Source organism: Centruroides sculpturatus, unplaced genomic scaffold (assembly GCF_000671375.1).
Source record: "Centruroides sculpturatus isolate CEXI.00-Female unplaced genomic scaffold, Cexi_2.0 scaffold468, whole genome shotgun sequence".
Classification (NCBI taxonomy): Eukaryota; Metazoa; Arthropoda; class Arachnida; order Scorpiones; family Buthidae; genus Centruroides; species Centruroides sculpturatus.
In genome coordinates, this window is record NW_019384707.1 from 79,079 (window position 1) to 91,837 (window position 12,759).

A 12,759-nucleotide genomic window follows, 5' to 3' on the forward strand; every position below is an offset into this window, starting at 1 on the left:
TTTAATTTAGATAGCGTAATTAAAGTAAATTCTGTTAAAGGCTATGTGACCATTTTTAATTGTCTCATAGCCTTTAACAGTATAATTTTGGCAATAAAACAATATAACAAAAATAAAAATTTGCATGCATATGATGCAAACAAGAGTTTTGAAAAATGAAAGATATATAAAATATTTAGATCATTCTTTTACATTTTTAGAAATAACAACAACAAATATGTTGTTGTGTGTATATAAATAAAAAAAAACACACCTAGATAAATTTGATTAAGAACTTTTCTGATCTGTTTCATTTTATTGTAAATATAAGAAAAACATTGTTATGAAAGAATTTTTATTTGCTTTATTCAATTTTGAAACTTCATATATAAGGGGCTGTCCGTAAATTATATCAGAATTTTTCTTGAAACTTTTTATTCTCCCTTTACCTCTTGTCCCAGTTTATCCAAGTTTCTGAAATCCCTCCCTTCTTTGGATGTCCAACAAAACTCTACTTTCATTAAAACCTTTATCGCCTTATGAATGATAGAAACCATAAGTAGAAACAAAACATATGAGAAATTTTGAAATAAATATAATAAAATGCATAAACTGTATAAAATTTAATGAAATAAATAGATGTCTACGAAGTTTGATACTTTCTCTTCCTTGTTTGATTTTGTATGACTTATCATAATCTCCTCCCTCCCTTCCAGTGTGAATGTCATTTATATACAGCCTCTAATATGTAATTTATTTNCAGATGACCAAACATTATGATCAATTCTATGAAGATTTCAATAAAACCCTACAAGAGATTCAATTAAAATGACAGGCTTTAGATACCTTTAATGAAATAGTTTTGTTATTTGTATTTATGCTGATTATTAATAAAAATTAATAAATAATAATAAAATATTTAAATTTGTGGTGTTTTTGCAGTCAAATTGTACATAATACTGAAGCCCATATCAGAGTTATAGAGCTTTTATTATTGAAAGTTGATTGGGGAGAAAGCATTCCAGAATTTGATACAGCACCAGGTAAATAATAAATTTGAAATCAATTATTACTAAACTGATTTAAATTGACAATAACAATTTTATTAAAGCTCTTCCACCTCGTCGACCATCTCGTATAACAAATCCCCAACTTGATACCCTGAGCAGTCCAAGTGCAGGAAATAATTTTCATAGTGGAAGTGTTAATAATATTGATAGTGTTGATACGGGTAATAATATAATAAATAGGGTAACGGATAATCCTAGATCATTGCAAGATGCTGAATGGTATTGGGGAGATATTACAAGGTATGAATTTTTGTATAAAATTAATTTTGTTATTAAGTTTATAAGTATAAATGATCACCTATGTTTGTTTTTCACTTTTTATATATATTTATTAAAATACATAAAAACTTGAATGAATATGTTCATTTATTGTTCTGATTTTATCAGTAAAAAGTGTACAGTAAATAATTATTATTATATTGGTTATTTCAAAAATTATACTGATTGTTTGCATTTATTACTTATCTGTTTAAGTGAAATAAATATACAAAACTAAAATATTTAATAATAAATGCATGTTGAGTTTAAATCAGCTAACAAATTGTATGAAACACTGATCTGCATGAAACTGGTTGAGCATAAAAGCAGCTTAGTTTTGTAATGCAAAATTGGAAATAACAAATCTTTAGACATTGGTGTGAAGAAATGAGGTGGATAGCAATAAGTAGTAGTAAAGTATGATAGTAGGAGATAGCTAAATGTTAATCATAGTCATATTATAAGCTACTTTTGGAATTATTTTTAAACAACCAAAACTTCTCTAGAAGACCTGTTTCTAGATATTCAAGGGTTAAAGTGCATTGACAATTACTTGCTCCTAAACAAAAAAGGCTATTGAACTTGTATAATATAGCAGTTATTTCAGGTCTTGTTGCAATCACAGATCTGGAAAGCAATGTTTAGAAGGCATCATAAAGATGACTTTTATTCAGAACAACTTTTAAGAAGCCTTTGTCTTTGTCTCTGATGTTTTTTAGAAAAAGGCTTAGTTGAATTGGTTTTGAAAACTTTGCAACTAGATTCAGTCAATCAACTGTCACACTCTTCATAAATGAATCCTGATTTAGTCTCCAAACAGATCCCTAACACACATTGTTATGGACACAACATAGAACTAAAATCATCTCATAAATATTTAAGAAAAATATTTTTGGAAATAGTGATATGATGTTGATGGTTGGCAGCACTACCAATTGCTATACACATCTTCAACTTTGTTAAGAAATACAGCAACAAAAGTAAGGACTATGTTGTCTGGAACCTATATTCATTTATTCTTGCAGTAATAGGTCCTCACATCTTATTTGTCTCAATAGACTTTGTTTATTGATTCAAGCCCTAAAAATGAAATGACTTGTTCTGAATCTCATTGAGTGTCTGAGATTTTCTAGGAACATCGTAAAATGGCAGTCTTGGTACATCTTCCTACAACCTGTTGCAATCAAAAGTTGTTCTTTTACAGGAATGAGTGTTAATCCTTCAAACCCTCATTGATGATCTTGTTTGCAGCATGCAAAATCTCTACCAATTTTTTTTGTTTTGCTAACCAGGATGACCACAAACTGTGTTGAAAGATATTAATAGTTTTAATAGGATTTATGCTAATTTTGAATATAAATTGCCTTATCTCATTAAATATTGCAAAAATTCTTTTTTTGTCATGCATTACTTTGATATATTGTAATGCACTTCACCTCAAAATTTTTGTTATTTTGTTAAAGGAAATTTTATTACAGTGGAGCATCAATTATCCAAATGCCGATTAACCGAAAGCGTTCCAGTCAGACTGTATCATGTTGAATCAAACATTTTTGATACTAGATTAGCTTCTAAAGTATAATTTTTTTTGTTTTTATATTTTTCAGTATATTTATTTAGTTTGTACAAAATAAAGAAATAATTTTTAACAATATAATAGCCATGATTATTATAATATAATAAAAGTTTTTGTTAGGTTTAACATCGACGAAAATTCAATGCAAAGCAACACGCAACAGAGAAACATTTAAACATGGGATATATTAATATACTATTATTGGGATATACTAATACTCTATATTAATAATGTATTTTTTCATACATAATTGGTTATCCAAAAAATCGATTTTCCAAACAACCCCAATCTCCAATTGATTCTGATAATCGATGCTCTACTGTATTTATTGTTTGCATTTGTTGCTGGACTTTTGAGAAGTTAATTTTTAGTGTATTAAAAAAAAATGTAGTAATTGTTAAATATTGCTTTGTTTAATGAATTTCTTATTGCATAATATAATATTTACATGGTATACAAATTATATAATTTTGACTTAACTCAGTCAGAAAAGTGTGACAAAATTTCATTTTGTTATATTTTTCTGATTGTGCTAAACCAAGGTCTATGTTAACTATTATATGTTGCAGTTGTGTTTGCTACCTCTTTCAACTTATATGTCTGGTGAGATAGGCTTTTTCATTCTGTGCTATGTTTCAATGTTACACTGTATGCATTAAATGTAGCTTCATATCAGGAAACTTGCTTGCTTTATATTTTTATTTAATTTTTTTTTTTTGATAAATTTTATTGAGATAAAATTATCAACCTCTTCAGTAAACAAATTGAAGAAGTTAGTAATGGATACAATGTAATATTTTTAATTAAAAAGGAAGAAAATTGTTTATAAATAAGTAAAGATATAGAATTATTTTGATGCAAATGCTTTTATTAAGTGATTACTGAAATTTTTAAGTATTTTCAATTGTTTAAAAATATTAATGCATCTAATAAATGAATGAATTTTCATAATAGAAATTTTAAATTTTAGGGAAGAAGTGAATGAAAAATTAAAAGATACTCTAGATGGAACTTTCTTAGTAAGAGATGCTTCAAATAAAGGTTCTGGTGAATACACTCTGACCCTTAGGTATGTGTAAATCTTTAATAAAAAAGATGGGCAAAATATTTTTTCAAATTTGAGTATTAACCTTGATCTTGACTATTGAAATACCTTGAATTATCTTAAATATAACTTTTATAAATTATTAATTAAATATTATTGTTTAACTTCTTTATTTTAATATATTATTTTATATATATGAAATAAATGAATTCAAAAACCAGTTGTCAGGCTCTTGTAGTTGTTTGTGGTTAATGTCTGACATTTTGAGTTATAAGTGTAACTTACTGAGTAATAGCCCTAATATACTTTCACTGTGAGTTTTGATTGAGTTTAACTGTGAACTAATGTATATGAAATAAGACAGATGAAACTTGGTGAAAATCACAACACAATGATGTAAGTTTCAGTGCATTAACAAGAAGTCAAGACAAGACTGTAAACAGTAAACAAATTCAAGGATTGTAGTTATTCAATGCACCAAAGACCACTAGCTGTATGTATAGTGTAATATTTGAAGTATTAATAGTATTCAAATTTATTTTTTATTGATGTTATATTCAAGATCTTGACTCAAATATTTTCTAGTATCTAAGGATTTCAATATTTTGCAGGTATCACTTGCCCATCTCTAATTTTTTTAGTTCTTTTAATGTTTTTAGTAAATAAACATAAAAGCTGATAATTGTTTTAATTTTTGTAGGAAAGGAGGCAGCAATAAATTAATAAAAATTTGCCACCGAAATGGAAAATACGGTTTTTCTGAACCATTAAAATTCAATTCTGTTGTAGAACTAATAAATTATTATAGAAATGTATCACTAGCTCAATACAACAGGACACTTGATGTCAAATTGTTATATCCAATATCAAGATTAAGTCAGGTAAGAGAAATTTATATTGCTCTGTTCAAAACAGAATATCTTTGAAAAAAGATTGTTAGACATTTAATTGATCTTTAAAACAAAATGTTTTAGGATATTTTTGATAAATTATAACTTTAATAGCAAAAAGAAAAGTTCTTCTGTTTGTGTTGCAATTTAAATAGTCTTAGATTTGATCTTAGCAGGAATTATCTAAATGTTTTAAATTAATTGTTGGTTCTTCAGGATTCAAATGGGTGGTCTACCAATAGGTTAATTTGTTTGAATAGCTGAATTCAATCCCAGCTTCCATAGAGTGGTAAACTGACACTTTGGCCATCCATCTTGGCTGAATGGTCAAGACACTTTCAATGCTTTGGTTATAATGCAAAAATTTCAATTGTGATAACAGTAACATTATTGTCCGTAAGCTTTTCTTGTCAGATTTATGTCTTATCTGATTTGAAAATAAATAAATAAAAAAAAAAAGGATTGTTTATTCTTGGATTAATCAATCTATTAAATGAACTTTAAAGTAACTGAAATAAATGATAATAATAATAATGCAGGTAATAATAATAAACCAATAAATAAAAAAATTTCAGATTATTTCAACAAGTTCAGAATTATCAATAAAATTACAGGAGAAATCGAATTCATGAATGTATTAAAAAAAAATAGTACTGTAATCTTGTATGTATCTTTAACCAGTGATATAGATATGACTGTTAATTAATATTAATCAGTTTCTTACATCATATCATAATATAAACAATAAATTAAATATGTATATTATGTATATATTATAGTTGTATTTTTAAGTAATTTTCTAATATAAGTATTTTAATTTAAATTATATCAAAAAAAGTAATAAAGATTGAAATTCAAAATTTATCAGGAAATCATCANTTGTATTTTTAAGTAATTTTCTAATATAAGTATTTTAATTTAAATTATATCAAAAAAAGTAATAAAGATTGAAATTCAAAATTTATCAGGAAATCATCAGCTATGTAGACTTTTGCAAATTACTAATTAATTACTTGTTGCACTCTTTTAAGTTAAAAATGTAACATGTTTAAAATATTTGTATTTTTAATTGATTCTGTGATACCAGTTTGCATGAATTTTATTTTAAACAAAATGTGATAGGTGAATAAGTTCTAATATGTGAATTGGAATTGATCATGTATAAAGTACTGTCTATTCAACTTCATATTTGTTACTTGCATATAGTTATTTTATTTCCTAAATATATGTTAAAAGAGGTTCAAGGAACTATTCTAAGTATGGAATATTCATGGTTGTGGCAGTTAAGACATCAGCCTATGACTCTGAGGACCTGTGTCAAAAAACTTCAGAAATTTTTCAGGAATTCAGTGTCTTGAATATGCTTGTCCTCATTTTTCACTATCCAGTTACTCCCATTGTGGCCTGGCTGAATCCACAATAATAAATACCAATTGCCAAAGTCTCCAGTTATTTAACATTACCATTGACTTATTAGCTTAATTTTTAAAAGTTAAATAAAAAAATTTAATAAAAATTACTTATAATAGAATTTATTGTGATCACTTTGGGACATGTCTAAATTGATCACAATGACCAACTGATAACATTAAGCAAGATAAGTAAATAAAATTACAGTTAGTGAAGTTCTGTTTTTATTTATTCTGACATTAAAAATGCATATCTTTGAAGGTTGTTAATATGTAATTCATCTATTGTATTTACTTGTTAGGCTCTAGGGCCAGCAATCTAAACTACTGTATTGTGAAAAAATAATGATTAAAACAATAAACATTTAATGTTTAAAGCAGTGGTTAAGACTGATAAGAATAACTGGTGATTTGTTTGTTATTAACCTCATATTGAAGTTTGTAAGCATGAGAAGACAGTATAAAAATGCCCATTAATCCAAAAATAGTGATGCTGATAAAACCAAATTCTGATTTCAATAAGTATAGTCATGTGTATTTTGGAAACCTGGTTGCATTATTGAATTTAATATAAAAGAGAATGAATTTGTAATTTTATAATTATTAATAGAAAAATAAACTAGTAATTATGAATTGGATAAATGTATGCTTTTCTCAATGAGTAAATTTTATAAATAATCGACAGTAGTCTTAATATCTAAGTTAAGCTTATACTAATGTGGAGTTTTAACAACAACAATTCTTGGTTATTTTAAAGTGAAATTTTGAAAAATTTTGTATTTCTAAATTGTTTTTTCATTTTACTGAAATATGAATTTTTATTTTTAGGCTGAAGATGAGGAGGAAAGCACTGCTGATGTAGAAATAGTTGGGCAAAAATTAATGGATATTAATAGAGAATACCTCCAGATGACCAAGCAATATGATCAATTCTATGAAGATTTCAATAAAACCCTTCAAGAAATTCAATTAAAACGACAGGCATTAGATGCCTTTAATGAAACAGTTAGGTTATTTGAAGGACAGATTGAACTCCATCTTCAGTTCCAAAAGGATGCTCTACCTCATGAAATTAAGCCGTAAGCTTATTTAAAATGATATCTTTTAAAACTATTGATGAGAAATAAAAATAGATTTAACATTTTAAGTAAAACATGAATATTATTTATAAATTTCAGATTAATGGAAAACTTTGAATTGTTAAAAAGTCGTCTGAGTACTGTTCAAGAAAACAAGACCCAGTTAGAAAATGAATTGAAGTATCAGACTGCATACAATCGCTCACTTGACAGAGAAATGAATTCTTTGAAACCAGAGATTTTGCAATTATATAAACAACGAGAACAGTATCAGAGGTAGAAATATATAACAAAAATCATTTTCTGTAAAATATTAAATTTATAGTAAAGTTATATCATAAAATTTAAATATCATTTACATTATATAAGTTACAGCATTTAATAATTAAAATAATAATTTATTTTTGTAAAATGAACATTCAAATTGTTTTAATTTTTTGTTTAAATTTATTTTAATATTATATCATAATATTTAAACTTTGTTTAAAAAAATTTTTTTAATGTGGAAAAATTATAAGTATTTTAAAAATTTAACGTTTGTCCAGTTTTGTTCACCCTTTATTCCTCAATAAGTTAGCTATTCAAAATAAACAATTATTTTGGCATATTTTCAAGAAATAATGCAAGAATTAACTAAACAAAAATTTATTATTGCTTAAGTTATCAGCATAAATACAAAGTGATAAGTTTTGTGAAAGATATTGAAATCAACTAAATTTGATTTGTTTATGGATGTTAACAGAGAATACCTCCAGATGACCAAACATTATGATCAATTCTATGAAGATTTCAATAAAACCCTACAAGAGATTCAATTAAAATGACAGGCTTTAGATACCTTTAATGAAATAGTTTTGTTATTTGTATTTATGCTGATTATTAATAAAAATTAATAAATATATTCTTTATCGTATTCACTCTATGCATATTTTTGAAATATATATTTCAGCATTATATTTTTAATAGGTTCTGGTAATAACTTTCTTTTTCATTTCTCCACACACTAGTTTTATAATGAAAAGTTTTTAAAGGTTTTCAGTTAAAAATATCATATACGTTTTATCTTAAGATCTTATGTTTATCTTGTTAAAAGATATCTAACAGGATAGTAGACTTCTTATTGTAACCACACTGTTGAGTTAATTTTAAATCATCTGTAACTATATTGCAATTTTACTAAACAAAGGCTAAACTTGCACAAGTTATACAAAGTTCCTTTTAAATAAAAGGCACTTTGTATAACTTTAGCATCTGCTTAGCAAAATTGCAGTGCAGTTATTGGACAATTTAAGATATTAAAATTAAAAGTTTAAAATTAAAAAAAGTTTTATTTGTTAAAAAGTTAACAAATTTCAAAAAGAATATAATAAATAATTAATGAGCTGAAATCAATTGTTTACATATTCTTTTCAATATTTGTTATTTTGTGGAAGATGGAATTGTTTTTAAGGTTTATTCAAATTTATGATGGAAGGATATATAAACAATACAAGACAAGATAAAAAATTTTAAAAAGTTTAGTTAAAAAGATAAAAAGTTTTTTATATAAAATAATATAAAAATTTAAATGTATTTTGATTTTGGGTTTGGAATTTTGATTACATTCATTCTTTATTTATAAGATGATCAAAGTCTTAATTATATTGGAATAAAATTATAGAAAATAAAAAAAAATACATGTATTCATGTATGTATATGCTGTATCTATTTAGTTTGTTTATAAATATTAAAGAATATGAAAAAATTTTTTCATTGTATAATATATTTATCATATCTTCTAATATATTTTTCACAGTCAATGTAAACATTAGTTATACAGTATATAATCTGATTTGTAATTATTGACTTTAGATAAAACAGTGTTTTAAAATTTTATCATGTAAATGAAGAAAGTATTTTTAATAGCTGCTAAATAATTTAACTTGCCACCATTTAAACAGCATTATATTTATTTATTTTGAATAAAAATATAGTTATTCTGAATGAATTTTTTTTTTATAGCTGGCTTTTAGGGAAAGGAGTGAAGAAAGAAAAGATTAATAAATTACTACAAGATTCATCAGCAGAGGCAAAAGATATTACCAGGTAAACATTAAAATTAAAAAATTGTATACAGTGAAATGTCATTTCAGCATTCATTGATTAATTAATTAAAAATTATGCTGTAAAATTGTTTTTGTCACTTTATATCTTTGGTATTTATAAGATTATCATTATAGTAAAATTATCTGTTATTAAGTTCAAATAAAAAAATTTCTCTATTATTTAGAATGTTAATTTATATATCAAAATTTACTGTAAAGAAAAGAGAGAAAGATTTGATACAGTTTTTTGGCAGAGTTTTTTTAACTTTGTTATTTTTAGATATGCTATTCTCTGTGAAACTCAGCCTTGGGCTAATTTATACTTTACAAGAGCAGAGGGGCAATAAGGAAGGAATGTTAAAATTATTTGTTTTGCAACACTTGGTACATTATTCATGGCATAATTCCATTTTTCTGATAGTTAGAAATTTCTTCTTCTTTTCCTTCTATTTGTGTGTGGGTTATAGCTCTCAATTCTTTGCACTGTTAATTAAGGAAACCAATAAAATATAAATATTTGTGTAAACTTTTAAAATGTGCATGCATGTGTGATCATAAATTATCCTAAAAGAGATTCAAACTTTTGATAACTATTCATTTAAAATTTATATAAAATTTTGAATATATACTTCAGAGTTATTTTTTCTAATTTCTTTTATTCCTATTTGAATTCATCATTCCTCCTCCTCTTCAAATTTATTGAAAGCAAATATTTTAGTTTTTACAAATAAGATATACCTTTTTATGTGCACTTTAGAGTAGCTAAGAACTAGTATATTTTAAACAGTGTGTGTATATTGCAAGCACATGTACTTTGTTACTACAACATTATTTTAAAGTATGAATGCATGTGAGAAGAGAACAAAAGAACATTGATATAGTTTCTTCTTTATTTTCAAAGTATGAATTGATTCTTGTGTTGAACTATAAATAAATTTTGCATTTCTTATATTTTTGTATAAGTATTTGTGCTAATATTTATTTTTTTATATGGTTATTATTTTTTCTCCCATTAAAACATATAAGTTAAATTACTGTTATTATCTTGGTGCCCTTTACATATTAAAATACTTATCACAGTTTATTCTGCACAGTGAATTTTAATTTAATAATAATTTACTATAACAGTTGTTATAAGTTACATGTAATTTGTGGTTTTTACAATTAATCTTTGTTTTTATTTTATCCTTAATTTCTTCCTGGAGCAAATTTGTTCCATAAATTTTGGCTGATGAAATTCTTTTTATTTGTTTATGAGATAAGTTTGTCAATCTGTGTAATTTTCTTAATTATAACACTTTAGTGTAAAAATGTCTAATTCTAAAAAATATTTTAATAAACAAATAATTTCTAATCGTAGAGATTCGTCATTTGTCCACGATGATGAAAATTTGCCACATCAGAATGATAGTACGTGGTTTTTAAAGGAAATTTCCAGAGAACAGGCAGAAATGCTTTTAGCTGGTAAAGCCAATGGTACATTTCTTATACGCCATAGTAGGAGTGGCCAATATGCTTTATCTATAGTGTAAGTAAATTATTTTAAAGTTGAGAAAATTATAAGAATACCTCAAAGTAGATAATTAATTAGTTTTGACAACTTTAGCTTAGACGGAACTGTCAAGCACTGCCTGATTCACAAGACAGAACGAGGTTACGGTTTTGCCGAGCCATACTTCATCCATTCCAGCCTAAAGAGTCTAGTACTTCACTATGCTCAAACATCTCTCGAAGAACACAACGAGTCTTTGAAGACTACACTAGCATATCCCATATTTGGACCACAGCCAGACCAGTACGTGAAATGTTATCCGAACAACTGAATATCATCATTGACAGGTCAACAAATGTGATCAAATTCGGCTACCATTATTTTTCATTTCATCTTGGATTTCTCTCATTAGTACAGTGCAGTGCATTGTGGATGTTTTTGATCTTTCAAAGAGTTGAAAACTTGCACAAAGAAAGTTCCTAGTAACAAGCTACTTTATAAACCTCCAAGAGGTATAAAGAAGAAAAATTCATTGCCAAAACTGTGATTAGTGATTTTCATTATAATTTTTAAGTTTCCAAATGATATGCAATCATTTCATTATTTTTATCATTGGGATAAGTGTGTTGTAGATGTTTTAATTCCAAACTTTATTTTCTTGGACACGAGATTGAGATTTTTGTTTATTTGGAAATAGACAAGAATATTCAAGTACAAGATAAATTTAAATTTATCATGCAATCTATTTATAAAGATAGCAAATCAAGATTTCTGATACCTCTAATATTTCACCGAAGTATTTTATTATGATGTCTCAAAATGACAATTGTAAATAATTATAAGTTTGTATGTTTTACATTTGTGTTGAGTGTTACATGTAATGCTGTATATTTATATTCGAGCATTGTACGAATAAATAATCCCACCAATTTTGCAGTCGTTTTTATACACTTCTTTAAAGGTAACTTGAGATTTGTGATTGAAAGTTCAACAGCAAATTTATGTTGAATTAGTATTTTCATAAATGTAGTACGAGTTGGGATAAATAAGAATGTTTGTCTTTAAAAGACACTTTAATAAATAATTGAATTTAAATGATAAAGTTAGTCTCATACTTTATTCTAACATTAAGTACTCTAACTCTAAATACCAATACTGTATTTAAATTGAAAATTTTTAAGTATTTTGAAGCACAATGTATAAAATGTTTCTATTTTTAAAAATATTTATGAAAGTATAATCAGATTGCGTTCATAAGAGTTCAAGTACTTACTTGAAAGACATCGGCTGTACACAGTGTTTAGCTGGCGGAAAAGGGGGGAAGGAGGAGAGAGAGGAGATAGACAGTAGAGAAAGATAGGATCCCTCTGAACGGCGTATGTATGGCTACTGTACCCTCTGTTTGATGTTGGCTTGCAGTTTTTAGGCTGCAAAGCCGTAGTCCTCCGAAGGGTTTAAAAGAAAACCTGAGTGTAGCGAGCACCAATAATTGAGTGCTGCCACAAATAGCTAAGTGTAGAAGTTAGTGCCAAGTGGCTGTTAGTAAGAAGACTTATATCTACTTAATACAGTCGACCCCCCCTATAAACTGTTGATAATTCCATTTTATAAGAATTCCACATTGTACGAGTCACTTAGATTTTACAAATACGCGAGCCGTTCACAGCCCGGCACACGTATTTGTAAAATCTAAGTGACTCATACAACATGAAATTCATATAAAACGGAATTATCAACAGTGTTATAGGGGAGTCGACTGGTACTAATAAAACTGAACGCGAGCGGAAATCTTAATACTATTGACAGCTAGACAGTGTGAAAACAAACGAACAACGACAAACTAGAGACGAACAGACCGACAGAAGAAACGAGCAAGA

The 12,759-nt window shown here is 26.3% G+C and overlaps 1 protein-coding gene across 2 annotated transcripts in view; it reads left to right on the forward strand.

Annotated features, from left to right (window-relative positions):
- The window catches only part of LOC111627700 (phosphatidylinositol 3-kinase regulatory subunit alpha-like), a 69,401-nt gene extending 57,357 nt beyond the window's left edge, over positions 1–12,044 (forward strand). For both annotated transcript variants that reach the window (XM_023371318.1, XM_023371317.1), the window contains exons 15-23: positions 922–1,022; positions 1,091–1,289; positions 3,854–3,952; positions 4,629–4,809; positions 7,056–7,306; positions 7,406–7,582; positions 9,308–9,391; positions 10,751–10,918; positions 10,997–12,044. In XM_023371318.1, coding sequence (XP_023227086.1) covers positions 922–1,022; positions 1,091–1,289; positions 3,854–3,952; positions 4,629–4,809; positions 7,056–7,306; positions 7,406–7,582; positions 9,308–9,391; positions 10,751–10,918; positions 10,997–11,213 — 1,477 coding nt within the window. In that variant the 3' untranslated portion in view covers positions 11,214–12,044. The remainder of the gene's footprint in view (positions 1–921; positions 1,023–1,090; positions 1,290–3,853; positions 3,953–4,628; positions 4,810–7,055; positions 7,307–7,405; positions 7,583–9,307; positions 9,392–10,750; positions 10,919–10,996) is intronic.
- Positions 12,045–12,759: the final 715 nt, after the last annotated feature.